Source organism: Stegostoma tigrinum, chromosome 26, assembly GCF_030684315.1.
Source record: "Stegostoma tigrinum isolate sSteTig4 chromosome 26, sSteTig4.hap1, whole genome shotgun sequence".
NCBI lineage: Eukaryota > Metazoa > Chordata > Chondrichthyes > Orectolobiformes > Stegostomatidae > Stegostoma > Stegostoma tigrinum.
Window position 1 is genome coordinate 22,441,068 of NC_081379.1, and position 21,335 is coordinate 22,462,402.

The following is a 21,335-nucleotide window of genomic DNA, read 5'->3' on the forward strand; positions in this document are numbered from 1 at the left end:
TGAAGCTTGTGAAGTCCTGCAGTGCCACAATGATGCCACCCATAGGTTGCAGGAACAGCAACTCAAATTCCGCTTGGGAACCCTGTAGCCCAATGGTACCAATGTGAACTTCACAAGCTTCAAAATCTCCCCTTCCTCCACTGCATCCCAAAACAAAGTGTGAAGCTGGATGAACACAGCAGGCCCAGCAGCATCGCAGGAGCACAAAAGCTGATGTTTCGGGCCTAGACCCTTCATCAGAGAGGGGGATGAGGTGGGGGTTCTGGAATAAATAGGGAGAGAGGGGGAGGCGGACCGAAGATGGAGAGAAAAGAAGATAGGTGGATAGGAGAGTATAGGTGGGGAGGTAGGGAGGGGATAGGTCAGTCCAGGGAAGACGGACAGGTCAAGGAGGTGGGATGAGGTTAGTAGGTAGGAAATGGAGGTGCGGCTTGGGGTGGGAGGAAGGGATTGGTGAGAGGAAGAATAGGTTAGGGAGGAAGAACAGGTTAGGGAGGCAGAGACAGGTTGGACTGGTTTTGGGATGCGGTGGGTGGAGGGGAAGAGCTGGGCTGGTTGTGTGGTGCAGTGGGGGGAGGGGACGAACTGGGCTGGTTTTGGGATGCGGTGGGGGAAGGGGAGATTTTGAAGCTGGTGAAGTCCACATTGATACCATTGGGGTGCAAGGTTCCCAAGCGGAATATGAGTTGCTGTTCCTGCAACCTTTGGGTGGCATCATTGTGGCAGTGCAGGAGGCCCATGATGGACATGTCATCTAATGAATGGGAGGGGGAGTGGAAATGGTTTGCGACTGGGAGGTGCAGTTGTTTGTTGCGAACTGAGCGGAGGTGTTCTGCAAAGCGGTCCCCAAGCCTCCGCTTGGTTTCCCCAATGTAGAGGGAGCCACACTGGGTACAGTGGATGCAGTATACCACATTGGCAGATGTGCAGGTGAACCTCTGCTTATTGTGGAAAGTCATTTTGGGGCCTGGGATAGGGGTGAAGGAGGAGGTGTGGGAATTCGTCAGTTTCAACTTCGTGGGGGATACCAATGATTAGAACCTGAATTGGACCAGCCATATAAACACCATGGATACACAAGCAAGTCAGAGATTCTCTGGTGAATAATTTTTCTCAAAGTTAGCCCATCACCTACAAGGCACAAGTCAGGAGTGTGATGAAGCACTTTCCAAGTGCCTTGCTGAATGTGGTGGCAGCAGTGCTCAATAAGGTCAACATCAAGCAGGAGAAGGCAGACCTGGAACCCAGCCCATCAGCACCTTAAACATTCACCCAGCCCCGACCCCTCTACCAATGTGGTAACAAAGTGTACTACTCACAAGATGCACTGCAGCAATTCACCAAACCTCCGGACATAGCACCTTCTAAACCTGTATTATCTGTCATCTATAAGGGCAAGGGCAGCAGACACACGGGAGTACCACCTCCTGCAAGTTGCCCTCCAAATCACACATTATTGTGACTTGGACCTGTATTACTGTTCCCTCACTGTAATGTAATCAAATTCCTGGAACTCCCACTGTAATGACTCATCCAGGGATGCCTAGACCAAATGGTCTCAAGTAATTCATGAAAGCAGCTCACCACTAACTTCTCAACAGCAATTAGGAATCAGCAACAAATCCCTAATTTTCAGCAATGCCACCATTACATGAAATACTGATGAGCATTTATTTGGCTTGTCTGCTCAATATAGTATTCCATTGTATCCATCTAATCGATCTCTCCTACTACGAATCATGATTAATCATCAGAAATCAAGCAACAATAAAGTGCTGTTCCAGGTTGACTAATACTAGCATTTGGATATCTGCTTTCTCCATCCAGGAAATAATAATACTAGATAACTAGTAAATCCAACAGCTCTTAAACATTAAAGTGCCACGGCCTGAAGATAGTTCTGCCTTTCAAAGTAAATAATCACAGCCAAGCTCTGAAACTTGTCCAACCCTTCTGGATCTAAATTTACTGCAGCTTTCTCTACCTAGGGAATATGATTACAAAGCACATTAGCATTGCATTGATTCTCAGGTACATTAATTTTTTGAACATCCTGACACCTCTATCACTCCATATCATCATTTGTTTTCTACCTCTTCACTCGGATGGCTCTGCAGTAAAATACATATGCACATCACACTGAACTCTAGGAAGTATCCATGCTTGTTGATCAGCTTCTAATTAATACAAAGCTGACTCCCTCTTACATTAAGTAAAATATCTGCTCAGTCTAATCAGTACTGTATCACAACGTGAACACAGTTAACATTTCTGGCAAAGTTTACTGTATAATTACTCAATACAGATATAGGCACAAATCCAGGGGCCTCTGGGTTGAGGCCGTTGTGGATTTCAGAATTTTCTATTTTTTATGGAATTAACTCTTTCACGCATGCTGTCTTTGGAGGATACTCTGCACTGATCATTAATGTTGATATTAGGCAGGTTTTAAATCACAAAGAGTGCTTGTGTGCCACAGGTCCTCATAGCCATCATGGGCAGGAACACTGAAGATTTCAAAGATTGAGTGAGCAAAGTTTTAAAAATCTATTTGTCTTACATTGGAATAATTCTTGCAGAAAAAGAGCATCCACTTGAAACTCAATAACAGGAACAAAGAGAAACAGCAGATTTTCTGATCAGCCTCTTGAAAGTAGCCAGGAATGCTGGAATTGGAATATTCCCAGTGGTGGAACAAGAAGTTTTCTGTCCAAGAGATAAATGTCTAGTTTCTGGAAATTCCAGAGCAGAATCTTACAGGATTCTCAGCAACTTGGGCAATGATGAAATATGTGGGAAAAATTATTTTGAAATTATGCCCTCTGGTCCTAAATTCTCCCACAGGAGGACCAACCTCTGAGCATTTACCCTGACAATGAGCCCTAAGAATTCTATATTTACAAATCTTCAATAAGGTCTCCTTTCATTTTTCTCAATTCCAATGAGTACAAACACTACATAATCAAACTCTCCTCATAAGAAAATCCCTCCACACCTCGTATCAACCTAATGAACATTCTCTGGACTGCCTCCAATGCCTGTATATCTTTCCTTGGATAAGGAGACAAAAATGTTCACAGTATTCCAGGTCTGAATAGTACTTTGCATAGTTTCAGCAAGATCTCCCTATTTACAGATTCCATTCCATTTGAAATAAGGGCCATCATTCCATTTGCCTTCCCTATTGCCTGCTGAACTTGGATGCTAGGTTTTAATGATACATGGACACCAAAATTCACCTGTGCTGCAACTCTCTGCATTCTTTCCGCATTTAAATAATGTTCAGCTCTTCTATTCTTCCTGTCAAAGAGCATAAACTCATATTTCCTCACATCACATTCCTTCCACAAGGCTACAAGGTTAAGTTGGAAAACCTGGGGTGATTCACTTTGAAGCAAAGAACACCTAATAGAGGCATACGAGCCTCTAATTGACTGAAATAAGGCAGACAAAGCAAAGCTATTCTAAGTAGTCCATGGTAAAGGGTCTAAGGGGGTTAAGGTGTTGAGCAAGAGTTGCCAGGGAAATGTGAGGAATAAAATTTATTATGCAGCAAGTGGTAATGATCTAAAACTTGCTGTGTGATGGAAGAGGTGATAATCAATGATTTCAAAAAGGATACTGGATAGGCACTCAAGGGAAATAAACTTACACGTTTACAGGGGAACATGACCGTCTGGATTGATCGACAGAGAACTATCATATGTTCAATGGGCCAAACAGCCCCCTTACCTACTGTTACAAATACATGGCAACAACCGTTTGTTCCTGTGTACTCTTCCTCAAAGCACAGCTATGGCTCACTGCATGTTGATGTTTCATCCTGAGCAATGGTTTTATAGTTTGACTCAGTGATAGTTTGCCAATGCCTTTCACTCTCAGGGGCACACTAAAGGAGGCAGGTCCCAAGTCTATTTCAGCCAGAACGCAATCAAATCCATGCTGTTGGCACTATTTGGAACCACAAGCTACCCATCTAACCCATTTATCGGTCCTGCCCTTTTTAGCATCAATCACTTAATGAAAATGCAAATTGTTTATCCAATGCATACAATTAATTTGGCTTAACAACTGGTACTACATCAAGATATTTACAGAACACAAATTTCTATTGTCGTGTTAACAAACTTAAAATGAAGATTATGAGCTCCAACCTTGTAGCAGACTATAAATGAGACATCGTTGCCATGGTAACATAATTTAGCACTTGTGAGGAAGCCTTGACGACAGTACGGAGTATAAAAATAGATAAGTCTTGATACAAATGTACAGGAATTTGAAGAGGCTGAAACTAGGGTACTTAAGAAGAGATACATGTACTTGCATTGGAAGCAGTTCAGAGAAGGTTCACCAGACTAATTCCTATGATGAAGGAACTATTCTACAAGAAGAGGTTGTGCAGCTTCAATGTAACCTCACTGAGACTTCAAAAGGATGAGAGGTGATCTAATCAAACCTATCCATTTAACACAGAGATGTGGAGCAATTTGTCCACGCAGGAGGTCAATAGTCTTGGAATTGTCTTCCATGGCCATCATCCTGAATCAATTAGATATTTTTAATCTATTTGGGAGTCAAGGGTTATGACAGCCAGGGAAGAAAGTGGAATGAAACCACAATCTTACTGAATGGCAGAGCAGGCTTGAAGAGACAAATGGGCTACTTCTTTATTTGTTAAAGGCAAATGAACTTGTTCCTAAGCTTTGTTTTCTTGCCAACACATTAAGGTGCTACTGGCAAAGATTCAGAAAGCTGGTCGTTTTGGGGTGCAGTGCTGTCCTCCAAAGAAATCTCTAATTCCTCTGTTCTGTTGGCACACAGAAGATGATAATAATAAGTTCAACAGAAAGGACAGCTTATCTCTACTATTATTAGATCAAATTTCCTGACAGAACAAGTTAATAGTAGGGTTCCAGCCAAAGATAGCAATTCCAAGAAAATGTTACATATGAGCAGAAACAACACAACTGAATAAGCACAGCTTAAGACTCACACTTAACAAAAGAAATGTCTGACAGTGATGTCAATATTTGGAATTAATACTTATTAGAACAAATTAATTACTGTCAATACTGATATTCACTGGATTCTAATGTGCACCCTTTGTATACGTAGTGTTTAATCTATATGCATGAAACAATTAGCCTAATTCAAACTATGTCTGATACCATGTAGAACAGAGATTCTATTCAATTGGAAATACAAATGTATACTTTGTTTCCAATTCTTCCACAAACACAAACAACACACCTTTCAAAATTCAGTTTCAGGGTCAGTTTGACATGAGATTGATTAGCTTGCTGTACTAGAGAGTGATCATGGACTTGATGGGCCAAATGGCTCCTGTCTGTGTTTTAAATACATATTAGACATCAAGGAAAGATACATTGTGGCATTTTCTACACAACTCTCAGAATGCAGGAATTTCTCACAATAATTCACTTTACACAGAATTTCAATCTAGAACCTGCTGTCACATTAGCTTTATGCTAGTGGTCATTAATTCCAAAAGTGTGGAGTGGTGCTCACCCTCCACCCATTACCTGACATGCACTAAATTGTTGAATAAAAACTTCAAAACATGAACATCATCGCATTCAACTAATGCATTAACTTAATTAAGCCAACAGATTGGATGGAAGTATCTCACACTTCAGCAGAAACAATCATGTTGTAATCCCTTCATCTTAGTAAATGGCGTCAGGGTAACTGAAAAGGCTAACGCAAGAAAGCATGAGCTTTGATTGAACTGAGTTTTTTCATTACTTTTTCCACTTTCTAGACTGGAGTCATCACTCTGATCTTGTTCACCATCAACCTGAGCATAGTCATCTACCTCATCTGAGATAATCCATCACCTAATGTCAGCATCCAGTGTTACCCAGATGGGAAGCTCTTCTACATTGATTGCTTCTGGAGAAAAACAAACCTCACCACCATGAACATCCATGACCTGCAGTTTGCAGATGACTGCTACATGATGGCTCACTTCACACAAAACATGCAAAGGATGTCCAACACTTTCAATACCTTGTATACAATGCATGGCCTGGCCTTAAACACCAGCCAGACAAGGGCCCTTGACTTAACTACCCCGCACCAACTAAGCATCTCCTGTTTGATCTACTTTGATAGGTGGCTCTGGAGTATGAGGTGCTCTTCCCATTTCTCATAGCCACCTCTCCCAATGGATGAAAAAGTTCAGCACTGAGTCAATCATGTCAGTGTTGCCTTCTTCAAGCTGTGACAATATGTCTTTAACAGTAGCAACCTCTGGAAGTCAAAAACTTTCTAGTAAATCAGGCTGTTGTGTTGACCATCCTCCTCCACTGCAATGAAACCTGGACCAGCTACCAATGCCACATAAGATCCTTCAGAGCTTCCACTAGCAGAGCATGTGTCGAAACCTGGAGACCAACATGAGGGTCCTCCATGAAGCTGTGTCTGCCAGCTCCAGAAGACCCAACTCTGATGGACAGACCATCGCATCCAGAGGCCTGAAAGCTGTCTCCCTTAGCAGCTTCTCTTCCCCCAGCTCTCCAATGGCCAATGCTCAAAAGGCAGCCAGAGCAAAAGGTATTAGGATTTCTCAATGTCTTCCTGAAACACCAAGGCAATGTCACCACAGACTGAGACGAGAAAGCTGCTGACTACTGGGCGTAGCACCTCCAGTACAACAAGGCACAAGCCTCTTCAAGGTTCAGTGACTTGATTCAAGGCTGAGGTAGACAAATTCATAATCAGTAAGGGAATCAAAAGTTGTGGGGAAAAGGCAGGCAAGTGGAGCTGAGGATTATCAGGTCAACCGTGATCTACTGAATTGTGCAGCAGACTGAATGGGCTGAATGGCCTACTCTGCTTTTCTGTCTTACGGATTGTGAGGTGGAACAGCAATAGCAGAAGGAGGAGAAGAATGACAAACCAAAGTTGGGAATTCCATTTCCCCACCCACCAACATTCGCCCCCTGAGAAAAAGCTTGCAGATTGACGATTGGGCTCATCCATGCCTGAAGATGCATGAAATCTTACTCAATTCTGAGGGAGTACCAACAACAATAAATCACTTGTATCCTTTGAGGACGGGAATTTGCTAACCTCATGTGGTCTGGCCAACATGTGTCTCTAGATCCATAGCAATGTGATTGATTTTTAGTTGCCCTCTGAATTGACCTAGCAAATCACTTATTTCAGGATCAATTAATGATGGGCAACAAACACTGGCCTTCTAGTAGCACACACGTCCCAGAAAAGAGTAAAGAAAAAGTTACTTTCATATAACGTGTCTGTATTCAATTCCTCTCAAGCTGAGTGTATCTGGCACTTATTAAGAAACCATTAATGGCTCAAAGATTGTGCGGCTCTTCTTCCTTCCTTATAGTGACTCTTGCTACCCTTGGAGCTGATGTTTCCCAGTTAGGTCACAATCCCGATATCAGCCTCAATTCCAGACAGCCAACATGGGTGATGAACTAAGAAGTCACTTTCAGGAATCGAATCCAATTTAATAGAACAATTAAAGTGAAGAAGGGATGTGGGAGATCCAACAGGATGGTCTGCAAAAACAAATCTGGTGCAAGTTTGGACAGAGCAGCAATGAACGTGGCTTCCAGCTTTTCGAGGTTACACTGCAACAGCCTACTTGAATATTTGTCTGTTCCCAGATAATTATAACAATGGATGAAATTGAGAATTGATCAGGAAATAGATTTGTTCCTTTCAGTGAAATGTTTCCTGCCTGATGCCAGGGAGCCACTTTCAAGCTGCCTCCAGCCTCGATAGGGGCTTGTCCATTACCTGGAAGATCTTGCTGGACTCCTCATTCTGCTCCTTAATGGCATCTTATCAGGGACAAAACTGCTACTGCAGTAACTGCCATGGAAACCAAGTTCTTGGCCAAAGCAGTCACCGGTAGGAACAGATTGGGTCAGAATAAGGATTTCAGCCTGTCTCCAACTGCACCGCTGCAGGCCTGGGAAAATTCAGGTCTCAGGCTCTAAACTGGGTCTCCCCAACACCATCTTCCCATAATGCTCCAGCTCTAACATGGTGCTGCTGAGCGAGAATCAGCCTTTTGTTTCATTGTGCTCATTCAGCAGATACTGCCACTATTTTAGTGCACGCTAAATCTGTGAGTAAACATGAGGGAGTCCACTCTCACTAAAACTTTTATTAACTTCGAATTCAAACCCAAATGACATATCAATAGCAACTTCTAGGCTTTTCCAGAAACTCAATAACACTTGTATCTTTTCTGGTAACCTTATAACATTTTAATAAAAGGTCTTTTTAATTAATCTAAATACCGGCATTAAAGAAACATTAACTGACTTACCCAATGGTGTCTTCATCCATTACATAAAATGAGAGGTTGTGGAAACCCATGGGTAAGTGGAGAGTATATTCTTCACCCCAGAATGGATTGAGGTTCCTCCATATGGTAGCAGTTCTAAATATTCAAACAACAATCATCATCAACATATTGCAAACAATGGATCACAATCTCTATCAATTCAATCCCAGGTTTATGAATCAGCTGAATACATAGACAGGACTCTCTTTTCCAGGACAGGAAATTGTGGGCTTAATTCCAGACCTCAGCTACAGTCACATAATCTGGCATGTGTTTGCGTAACACTGAGAGAAGGCTCAGAGACAATGGGAACTGCAAATGCTGGAGAATCCAAGATAATAAAGTGTGGAGCTGGATGACACAGCAGGCCAAGCAGCATCTTAGGAGCACAAAAGCTGATGTTTCAGGCCTAGACCCTTCATCAGACCCTTTTCTGATGAAGGGTGTAGGCTCGAAACGTCAGCTTTTGTTCTCCTAAGATGCTGCTTGGCCTGCTGCGTTCATCCAGCTCCACACTGAGAGAAGGCTGTATCCTTTGGATGAGCCATTAAACCAAAACCATCTCTGACTATCAACACAGGGCATTAAACAGCCTGTGGCATTGTTTGAAAATCAAGAGGCAATTTTTCTGGATTTTGTGCAACATTCTTCCCTAACCAATGCCATAAAAGTTTAGCTATATTTCTACTTCATTGCTGTTAGGAACTTTAGTCTTCACAATCAGTTACTGTACTTCATTCTGTTTGATGGATGTTTGTATACAGTTCAGAGAAAGGGGGTCTAGCATTGTTGAAATTTTGCTGTTGTAGGACACCTGCCAGCATTTAGGGGGAAACTGTGACTTCAAGGTACATTCACTTGACCAATAATCAAGAGACCAAGGCTCATGCTCTAAAGAGATGCGTTCAACACGGCACCTGATGGAGTTTCAATTCACGAAATGAATTTATTTTGTTTGTTTTGCTTTTTTCAATAATAAATAATTTATTTGTTTTGTCACAAGCAGCCAGATTCCCTCTGAAGTCGAAAAACACAGCAAGATGGATATACATCATTGTTTCTCCATAGTTAAAACTTTAAATAAATTATTCGTCCAAAAACTAGGCTCAGTAACGGTCATCAATGTGTTAGCAATTGTTGTAAAGATCCATCAATAGTGTCCTTTTGAAAAGGAAATCTGCTGTACTTGCCTGCCTTGGCCTACATGTGCCTCCGGGCCCACTGTATCTGAATCACTGGAAGGCTAATAGGAGTGCAAGTTCAATCTGCACCTCTTTTCAGGCTGAGTGGAGTGTTTTGTGGCTTTGTTTTAATATGGTCATTTTGGAACTGATTTTTCTTCTTGGAGCAGTAAACTCAACTTGCCCTATGTCTCCTTTATCAATTACATTAGAGAATGAACAAATAAACAGAGCAAGGATTGAGAAGGCAAACTAGAATGAAAGATCTCAACATTGAATCAAGCATGCAACAAAAAAATAAAGAGAAAGAAATAAAGATTGGAGAGGGGGCAAAATAGCTGAAGTAGAAGAGATATCAGTATCCCAGAGTCATGGAAGTTTTCTGATGGTAATAATGAGGCTGCAAAATATGAATGTGGAAGGACTTAAAGGCCAACCCATAAGCAAATCTTGTTCTTCACAGTTTTTCACCTCACTGTGTTACCCAGTAAACCATACAATTTATTAATTACTTGTGTGAAAAAGTACTTCAGAACATGTTACAAAGTAATGGATGTGAAGCAGCATGGAGTTTACGCACACATCACTGGAGCAGCAAAAAACATTGATTCAATATCATCAGATTACACATGGTCATAAGTCTGAAAACTCTCCAAACGGACAATTCATTTCAATTAGACCAACAAGTGGCTCTGTTACACCAGTTACACAGATCGTCAAAGGAGCACGGATAAGGAGTGGAAAGTAAATCACGAATCCAGAAGTAACCTCAAATCCTGCCTAAATTTATAAGAACACAATCTCCTCATACATTTTGTGTGTCTGTTTGAATTTGAAGGTGCAAGATAATAGTAGCTTTGCTCTGACTCACCTGGATCTGCAAACAAAATACATAGTGAATGCTTTGTGGTTTTACATGTGCAAGATGTACTCTGATTAATAAAAGCTCTGAAAATGACAATTAGTAAGACACAAGACCTAAGTGTGAAAAGAAGACCTCAATAACTCAAATAAGCTGCTGAAATGTAGATGCACAATTATAGCAAAGTTCAAAGGACGACAAATCTGACGTCAAATGCAATTGGATTAATGGCTGAAACAATAAGTCAACAGTTTCAACTGGGGGTAGGGGGAGGCACCAAAGCCATTCTTAGTAAAGACAAATAAATTCATAATATCTGATTATCAGATTAGAAGCATTTTGACAGACTGAATATTTTGAATACAGAAACATGAAGGTGAACGAGGCAATGCCAAAATCCATCGAAGGAAGAAACCGAAAAAGTGGGAAAGATACAGACAGTGTCACCATGGAGATGGTGAGATGAAGCAACACAGAAACTAGCCTATTTCACAGCGTTTTAAGACTATCTGGAAACATATATTAGCTGCACAATTGACAAAGTGAATAAATGAATGATGATGACAGAAAAAAAAAGAACCTAGGCAATAAAACAAGGAATTCAGTCTGCTATGGACTGTGTACTGAGGACACGAGTTGAATTTTGAAAATGGAATATTATGCAACAATCAGTTTATAAAGCTTCAAGTCAGAGAGGTGATTAGAATACCAAATATTGGCTTCACTGAGTTAAGAGTGGTCTTTTAAAGATGCTGCATTATCACAATTAAAACATATTTAACAGAACAACTGGTTATCTACCTTATTTGCATCAAAATCTTTTCCATACTGATCCCAAACTGTGGATGAGTCAGCCCTTTCTCCACATGTACAGCAGAAAAACTGAAGCTGTCACACTCAAGTCCAAAAAAACATTTACTGAGTCATTAACTCATTCTTTCTAGCCCTTTATTCAGGGTAAATCAGGTGAAGTACAGCCTTATTGCCCTGTCTCATCCTACATGGAATCTAAAATCCCAACCCCAATTGTCACAGGTATCACTCCATTCTACCTCAGCAACACTTCTACCCTTGGCTCACTCTTCCCACTGCTGAAACGCTTGCCTGTATTTTCCTTACTCAGACATAGTACTCAATTCTCCACAGTTCTCCTCAAAGGCCACCTCACCTCCATCCTATACAATTTCAAGATCCCTTTTCCTTGATTTCTTCCCTACCTTAAACTCCATCAGATTCTTGCCTCTGCCAATCTCCAGTGGTACCCCACCAACAACACATGAAATGAGAACTCATGGACACAATCTTAAAGGGGTCTGAGTGACAAAGATTATTGTGACATTTGTGGCAGAATTGGACCAGAAGTCTGGCAAGGGCCATCTCAACATTGGAAGTATCCCCAGCCAACCTTCATGCTTTTCAGAAGCAGCATGTTGAGTTGTCAGTTAAGGGGGATTATGGCTTGTTAAGTATTTTGTTCACGACGCAACTCTCCTCATTAATATTCAAATTATTCCCTTAACAAACCCACCAAATACACTACACACCAAGGAATCCAGAGTGAGGCTCTGGCAGATTCAGCTTGCTGCTTGCTGTCAATGAGCAAATTCAATCAAACTGCAGCTCAAGGCATCATACACATGCAACCTTTGCAAAAGTCCTTCGTCCACAGACACTGGCATCTGGCATCTGCTAGTCCACCACGCACCATGGCACCTCTCTGATTCATTGGCAGGCCACTGAGGAAGCACAGACTTCCACTGCAGCACACACCAACATTGAACATAGCACTGAAAGGCTCTATCACCGGGACACTTTGTACTACAAGCCAGATAGGAGCTTGTTAACAGCCATTTCCAAATGAAGAGAGCTGGGAGCTGTGGGCAACGGTGGACTGGAAAATACTTGTTAGCTATAATGCTGAAAACTATTTTTAATCATCGGGGCAAGCTTCAGTCACTTTGCTTTTGTTTGTTCACTATTTCTTTCTGTAAATAAAAGCTTATACTTGGACTCGTCCAATTACTTTCATTCAGGTAATCTTCCCCAAATGGACAATGACAAGCTCTGGGTCAACAGTGGGCACTGGGGGCAGGGGAGCACGGACTTAGAGGGCGTTCAGATGGGATGTAGCGACCAACCGGTGAAGTGTGGGGTGCGCTGATGTAGCAGAGACTAGAGGGACAGAATGGCATTCTACGTGCAAGGCAGTGTCAGCCATGATCACTATGTGCTATGAACAGCTTGGCTTATTGCTGCTGTGCCATTCACTGTCCTCTGTCCTCAGAGGAAAAGGCATTACCATCCCTTCTTTCAGCTTCTTACCATTTTCCCACTTTCTCAAAATCTACTCTTTTTGATCACACATTTGATCAACTCTCCTAAGTTTTCTATTCCTGACCTCTCCTCTGAGAAATGTTATTTTATTGTATTAGATATGTATACAAATGCAAATATCTTCAGCTGCTTCACCAGTAACCTTCCATGCTACTTTAGGTCAGGAGCGGGCTGTTCATCGATGAATTTATCATTTCAAACTGCAGGCACAAATCCTCCAAGCCATCTTATTGCAGGATTTGGTCAATATATACCTTCTTGTTGAGAAGTAGCAGCTACCATTCATGTCATGTAATTGGCAGGCAATTCACATGTCAAACATGCAAAGCTACTATTGTCTTACCCTTATCTTCAACAGGACCTAATACCAAGCCATGTTGCATACCAAGCCATGTTGCTCTTTCCACATCATGAAGGCACCAATAACTGGAGATTGAACTGAATTGGCCATTTTCCACAATAGCTTCAAGACCAGGGAAGAAACAGAACGTTCTTTGTCGAGTCGCTTCCCAATCAATCAATAGGTTTTTGCCATTGACAACTCTCAGTATTGTTTCTTTTCCTGACTTTTTTTGCATGAAGTCAATGTTTACCTGAAAGCTTGCAGCCACATTAATGCTCAAGAGATTCAACAACACCATTTCAAAAGCAGTCCACTTGCTTGGTTCCACTGCCAAAGAACTCAAATCCCATCCTTGCCCCGCCGGGGTGTGTGGCTGTTCTGTGGCCCATACATCACGCCAACTTGCCAAGCTTACTTAAAATGCACCCCCCCCCCCCGAAAAGCTGACACCTCTGCCACCAAGGACACGAGCAGCCAGATTCCCCTCTCAAGTCACACACCACAGCAAGATGGATATATATCATTGTTTCTTCATAGTTAAAATTCTAAAAAGGCTAACAACATCACAAAACCACTATTAACCAAGGAGAATGTATCCGTTCAAACACAGTCCATCAGCACCTTCTCAAAACCTGATCATGTGACCAACTATTTGGGAGATAAACAACAGAAACCAGTCAACAAGAAGTTAAATGCAAAGGAGGTAGGTTCTTGGGTCTGCTTCTATTTGCAGGTAGCTTTTGTTGAGTTCAGAACAATCTCGTTCAAGGAAACATATCTTTCAAGTAGGATTTAGACAAAATTCAAAATTTTATCTGTTCCTTGTTAACTGAAAGAATCTTGACAGTGAGCTGGTCACTTGGGTGACCAAGTTGAGAAAAGAGCACAAGCTTTTATCAAAAGAGAAATTACAGAGATATTATGAGAGAATCCAATTGCAGTTGGCTTTATGGATTTTAACAAAGTATTTAATAAAGCTGTTCAACGAAATCAGGACTCAATGTCACTTTGTGTTCTGTAAGGATACTAGGACCCTGAAGTAATCTTGCCGTGACTTCATGGAGCTGCACATCACTGAGTATAATTGTCATGGTGTGGGTGGAGTTAAAACACTCTTCACCAGCAGGAACATTGGAGGAAGACTAACAACTACAATGCAGGTATAATGCGACTGGTTTATTTAAAATCACAAGCATTTGGAGTGCTGCTCCTTCATCAGGTGAAGTTCATCTTAATCCTACTCCACCTGACAAAGGATCAGTGCTCCAAAAGCTTGTGCTTTTAAATAAACCGGTTGGACTACAAGCTACAGTCATGTTGCTTCCAACTTTGTCCACTCCTGTCCAACAGTGGCATCTCCTCATCATAATAAATTGTGTTACTTTGAAATCTAAATACAAAGACAATTCTTGACTTTTCCTTTTCCTTAGCCTTAGGCTATGACAAACCTAAACCCGTATTGTTGCATCAAAACACGTAATAAAAGATAATAGCAGCTACAGAATTCACTGCCTAGAAATCATGGCAGTAGTGAAAATCAGGAAACAATCAGGACCCAATACCAAGTCTGCTAACGTCTAGTTAAGAGAATTCAAAAACATTTCTTTCTTCCCAAAAAATCAACACAACTTTATGATTAGCTAGAAGCTAAAAACAACATGGAGCTGAATTCCTCTACAGCAACAACTAGAACATTGTTTTAAATTAGTTGTTTCCAGGTAGTAAAAGGAGAAGGAAGCTTTAAGTCAAAAGTGAGTCTAATGAAAGCCCACTAACATCTAAAAAGGAAGAATCCAAATTGAGCACCCAAGAAAACAGGCCAATTACCAAACATTCAAAGCAGTTTTGATCCCTTGAGGGAAGGGATAGAATAGATTTGTTTCCACCAAAAGGACTAAGCTGAGGTGCACAGTTCTAACAGGGAGGAAATACATTGCTGAATTACTTAATCAATGAGAAAATTAATAATATCAAGTTAAGATAAATGTTCATATAAAAGCTTTTAAAATATCAATTGGGTAAAGAAAAATAGGTAGCAGGAATCAAAATTGAAAATCAAAGTTTATAAACCCAAACAGTAAATCCAAACAGTATTACATCAAAGGTATAAATGAAGGTTAAAAGTTTTTTTGTGAAAGTTAGAAGTTTTGTTGATTCTTTTCATTAACAATACAAATTATTGGATAAAGAAAGAGAGTACAAAACAGATGACATAGAATTCTTAAATGTAGAAAGAAACCATTTGGCCCATCAAGTTAATGCTGACCCTCTGAACAGCATCCCATCATACCCTGTTACCACAACTAAGCCACCTAACCTGCACATCCCTGGGTTCTCAGGAGCACAAAAGCTGACGTTTCGGGCCTCCGTTTTTGTGCTCCTGAGATGCTGCTTGGCCTGCTGTGTTCATCCAGCTTCACACTTTGTTATCTTGTATTCTCCAGCATCTGCAGTTCCCATTATCTCTCATCCCTGGATTCTATAGGGCAATTTAGCATGGCCATTTCACCTAACCTGCACATCATTGGACTGTGGAGGGAACTAGAGCACCCAGTAAAAACTCACACAGACATTAGGAGAATGTGCAAACCCCACTCAGTCACCCAAGGCTGGAATTGAAACTTGGTCCCTGGTGCTGTGAGACAGCAGTACTAACACTGTGCCACCATGCTGACATGGTGTCAAACATGGCACAAAGATATCTCAAATGCAGAATAAATTGGCCTTGATGATGTCACAGAAGACATCTCTGATACAGCCAATAAATCATCAAATGTTCTAACGTAAAACCAACTTGAGAGAGCTCCTACCACAGATCTTTGGGAAATCCTTCTGCCATCTTGGAAAAGGAATATCTTCAATACATTTCTATGAAGGTTGCATATTGGTAAAGGAAACCTGAACGTTACATTGAAAACATTTTCAAACTGTAAACACTTTAACAACTTTCAGTTTTGGCACTACAATGAAAATCTTTACAATAACAAAGATTGAACAGACTCTTTAATCAGCGAAGAGCACAACAAGAAAACAAAATAAGTGAAACTCGTGGGAATCAAAATCCTAATGATTACTGTGCAAATTTTAGATAATCAATAACTTCGAGTGCCTATTAACAATTAAGCAATACAACGAAATTTGCCTGTACTAATCTTCCCACCAGAAAAATATCACGGTATCAGATTCATTTGATAGATCAGCAAATTGGCAAATGTGGAAAACTTAATTCCTCAGATGTTAAATAGTGTCATCTTTGGAAAACAAATCAAATGTACACTTCTCTACTACACAGAAGCAATATCAGATTCTGTGTTACACAGGCAACAGATCAATCAAAAAGAAATTATATTTGACAGCCTCATAACAGCTCTTGATCAATGTTTTACTTCATAACAGATAAGATACTGATGAGGCCAAGCTTCATTAGCAAATATCAGCTTCCAGAAGAGTCTGTACATTAATGAAACAATGACTGCCATTTATGTTCTGAAACACATAATTAAGGAAACATAAAAGATCTTCTTTTTGACAGAATTGTAATTGGCCTTTGGGGCGGCACAGTTGCTCAGTGGTTACTACTGCTGCCTGTTATGTGTGTGTGTGTGTGTGTGTGTCTGTGTGTGTGTGTGTGTGTGTGTGTGTGTGTGTGTGTAGTTTACACGCTCCCCCTGTATCTCCCTGGGGGTTTTCTCCAGATGCTCTGGTTTCCTCCCACAGTTCAAAGATGTGCAGTTTAGGTGGATTGCTAAAAGAAAAATTGCCTCATAGTTTCTAGGGGTGTGCAAGTTGGGTGGGCTAGCCATGGCTAAAAAAGTACCCATGCAGGGTTACAGCGAAGGGGTGGGATGCTCTTTAGAGAACCCAAGCAGGCTAAATGAGCCGAATGGCCCCTTTCTGCACTATAGAGATTCTATGGTAAACCTGTCAGGAACAGCGATGGCCTAGTGGTATTTCCACTGGGTTATGTATCCAGTGGCCCTGGTAATGCTCTGGGGACCTGGGGTTGAATCCTGCTGTAGCAGATGGTGGAATTTGAATTCAGTGAGAATGTGGAATTAAGGATCTAATGTTGACAATGAAGCTGTTGGGGAGAAATCCACCTATGATCCACTAATACTATTTATAGAAAGAACCTGCTGATCTGAACTAACTATGACTCTAGACACCACAGCAATGGCTCTTAAATACCTTTGGGCAACTAGGGATGAGCAATAAATGTTGGCCTAGCTAGTGATGCTCACATCCTGTTAATTCATTTAAAATTTCACTGACCACCTTCAACAAAAAGACGATCTAAGTCCAGAACAGAGTTTACACTGCAGGTAACACATAAAATCTCAACAACTGCTCAAGAAACATTATTATGAAAATATTCCATTTAATTAGTACAGCATGCAATGGCCACTTACAGTACAATAAACCATCTGACCAGAGGAGCAAATTTTTCATCTGGCCAATATACCGCATGTGACAACCTCAATGAGAAACCCAAGCCTAATCCGAGACCCCACATTATTGGAAAGATGTGTCTTTAGGAACATTTATTAAATAGTGTTACTTTGAAGTCTAAGCCTGCAGACAGTTCTTTGCCTTCTCCTCAAACAGTCTGTAAAGAACCGAAACTCATTGCGTGGCATCGAACTGCACAATAAATGAGATTAGATGAAAAAAATGCTGAAGTACAAAAAACAGTGAGTCATGGTAAATGGGTGTTTTCAGAGGAGGATGTTGGACAATGGTTGTTCTCAAGGATCAGTGTTTAGACCACTGCGATTTTGATATATATGGATATTTTTCTTCATTATTTCATGTGATATGGACATCAATGACAAGGTCAATATTTGTTCCCCATAAATGACATAAATATCAGAATACAGAGAAAAATGAGAAAAACATATTCCAATGCTTTAAAACGTGAAGGTGCAGTTAACAGTGCAGATAATGCAAATTAGCGGTACCAAGGCATGGATAAACAAGCAGAATGGACCGAAATGTTACAGATGGAATTTAAGACAGGGAAGTGTGAGATGATGCATTGTGTCAGGAGGGAGCTGCAAAGGCAATGTAGACATCATGGCACAAGTTGCTTGGACAGAGGGACTGAGAGACAATCTGCCTCTGTAATACATCGGTCTTATTGTCCTTCAGGGAAAGGAATCTGCTGTCTTTACGTGGTTTGACCTACAGGTGATTCCAAACCCACAGGACTGTGATTGATTTTTAACTGTCCTTTTCAGAATTAAGGATGGGAATAAAGCTGGCCAAAGGCCACATCCTGTAAATTATTTACCACACTCTATGCATTCACATACAAACACATTAACCCTGATTTAAACTCGTCACTTTTTCTCCTTAGTCAGATCTCCCTATTCACTTACTACTTTCTGTTGTCATAATATCTTTCTCTCCCTGTATCCAGTGCATTTTGGTATATTTTTCTGATAATATTCATCGCCTGATTCCCACAATGCTGCCACATTAGTTTAACGCTGCCCAAAAGCACTGGCAAAACGCACCACAAGGAATTCAGTTCCAGTTCTGTTCAGGTCCAACCCATCCAGCCTGTACAGATCTCAACACCCCCAGAGCTGATCCCTAAGTCTCAAGAATCTAAGTTCACCATCTAGCACTAACTTTCGGCCACGCATTCATCTGTCTTACTATTCCTGATCCTTTACTCACTTGTGCCTAGTAATTCAGAATTTGCTACATGTGAGGTCTTGCTTCTAATTTGCTACCCAGATCCCCAAATTCTGATTACAGAACCACATCTTTTCTTCCACCTAGGTCAGTGGTGCCAGTGTAGACCATAAATTCCTGGCTGCTAACCCTCTCTCCTCAGGGTGCTCCTTAGTCTCTTAGTCACATTTTTGACCAGGGAGGAAATACACTTTCCTGGATTCACAGCTGTGGCAGCAGAAACATTTATCTGTTCCACTGACTAGTGAATTACCTAACACTATCACTCTTTCAGTTATCCTTGTATCCACTGCACAACTGAGGTACCTGTAGTGCCATAGTGCTGGCTGCACTCCCCAGATGAGTCTTCACTCTCACTTACATTCAGAACTGAATGCTGGTTGGGATACACTCGGTGTCCCCTTTATTACAGGCCTGTTCCTTCTTGATGGCCTTGATCAGTCATTCCCTCTCTCCCTGCATACTCTGAATCAGGATTGCCCATGTCCATAAACTCAGTGTCCATACAGCTCTCAGCCTCACGTAAGTACCTCCCAAAGTTTGGAACTCAACTTGCTACAACTGACAATGCTTCCCACACAAACGTTATCCAGGACACCGGAAATGAGCAGGAGTTCCCAGATTGCAGGTTTAAAGAGCCCTGCCATTCCTTTGTTTATTAGTTAACGTATGCCTCCTTGAATAAAAACTCACCAATACTAATTAATTATAGATCTAGTAATAGCAATACTACTTTGCACATTTGATTAACTGCAATAAATCTTCCCTAAAGCAACTCTTTCCTCTGTGCACCGAATTCCCAAATGAACTTAATTTGTTATTAATCACCATGTATGTCTCACTCAGGCATCCTCCTTATTATGAGTTCCCGACTGATCTGCACTATTGACCACTGCATCATGATTCACCTTAATGTAGACTGGTGTGTGAAAATGAAATATGTGAGCCATTAAAGTTGCAAACTCGAAACAATCTTTACGAAAGTATGAAAATTAATTGGAAGATACAAGGAATGAGTACAGAAAGTGACAAGTAAAATTGAACATTTTACAAGCTCAGCTCGACTGTACATCTCTACAGAAACAAAAATATGTATTGTTTAACATGGCAATCATAATACTTAATTTATTAATGTTTGAGACATGTATCACGTATCAATCACTATAAATGCACAGTCCAATCACTCTTTCATAATGTGTAGATGAAAGATCTAACATACAGCTGGGACAAATGAAGAAAAATTCTGAACTGTTTATGCAGGCACTTATTCAATGATTCTTGACATATCTGCACTAAGACAAGAAGTTGTTGGGATAATAAGGAGATCAGGTTAGATAGGCCATGCACTAAAAGTATAGGAAGAATTTTCTCAGGATGCAGGTGGCTTTCCTGTATTTCCCCACATAGTGAATTCCCAATTTTAACTGGATCTGTGAGTATACCTGAGGTGCAGAAGCACAAACAAGTCATTTGACCATTCTAGTGATTTTAGCAGCCACTTCACAAAGGGGACTTCTCTACCGTTGAATCTTGAACATTTAATTTGACACCTTTGCCCTGCATTTTAAGCCTCTTTCTAACTATTCTGTCCCATCTTTCATAATTCTAAACATCTTCATTAAATCATCCCATAATCTCCAATTCTACTGAAACAACCTGTCAACCTGCTTAGATATAAATACATTTATGACATTTTAAGCAGATAGGAAGTCCAGAGTTCATTGCCAAGCCAATTCTAGTGCTTAGGTATCCATTAAGAAAATGAAAACTGTAATCCAATTCAATTGTGTTTTTGTTTCAAATTGCTAAAAGACCTAGAGACAAATCAGTAAGATTTCCACGCTTGCACTAATTGCTGCAACAGCTTTACTGCCAGCAGCTGTAACATCACCAGTGTGCCATTGTGGTAAAGTACTGTCAGCTTTCTGATTTAACACAAGCAGGAAGAAATCAGCCTACCAATCAAAGTGGTGGATTAGCAGTCATAGCAACCCAACTCAATCTTCCTGTAACATTGATGATGTTACCATACTGGTTGATATTATACCTATCACAGCAGCTTTACAGGGTATGCTACAAGCATCTTGAATCTGCTGTGAAGGGAAAATTGCTGAAGTTTCCTAACAATAGATATCACATGTTTAAAATAAAATATTGCTAAGCTTTTACTGCTTATCAACTTAGGTGTCTAGGTTTCTGAAGAAGGGTCTAGACCCAAAACGTCAGCTTTCCTGCTCCTCTGTTGCTGCTTGGCCTGCTGTGTTCATCCAGCTCTACACCGTGTTATCTCAGATTCTCCAGCATCGGCAGTTCCTACCATCTCTGCAACAATGTGAAAAATTGCCTAGGTATGACCTGTGCACAAAACAGGACAAATCCAACCCAGCCAATAACTGCCTAATTAATCTACACTCAACCATCAGAAAAGTGATACAACGGATTACTATTAAACACTGATTGCTTAGGAATAATCTGCTCACTGACACTCAGTTTGGGTTCAGCTCCTGACCTCATTTCAGCCTGGTCCAAATGTGAACAAAAGAACTAAAGAAGGTGGTGTTTGAC

The 21,335-nt window shown here is 40.9% G+C and overlaps 1 protein-coding gene across 4 annotated transcripts in view; it reads right to left on the reverse strand.

Moving 5' to 3' along the window:
- LOC125464136 (rasGAP-activating-like protein 1) overlaps window positions 1-21,335 on the reverse strand; it is a 250,170-nt gene that overhangs the window by 220,397 nt on the left and 8,438 nt on the right. For 3 of the 4 annotated variants that reach the window (XM_048556259.2, XM_048556258.2, XM_059655017.1), the window contains one exon: window positions 8,333-8,446. In XM_048556259.2, the coding sequence (XP_048412216.1) occupies window positions 8,333-8,446 (114 nt within the window). Of the gene's footprint in view, window positions 1-8,332; window positions 8,447-11,194; window positions 11,252-21,335 lie in introns of those variants that run through there. The other variant, XM_048556260.2, reaches the window with a different exon arrangement.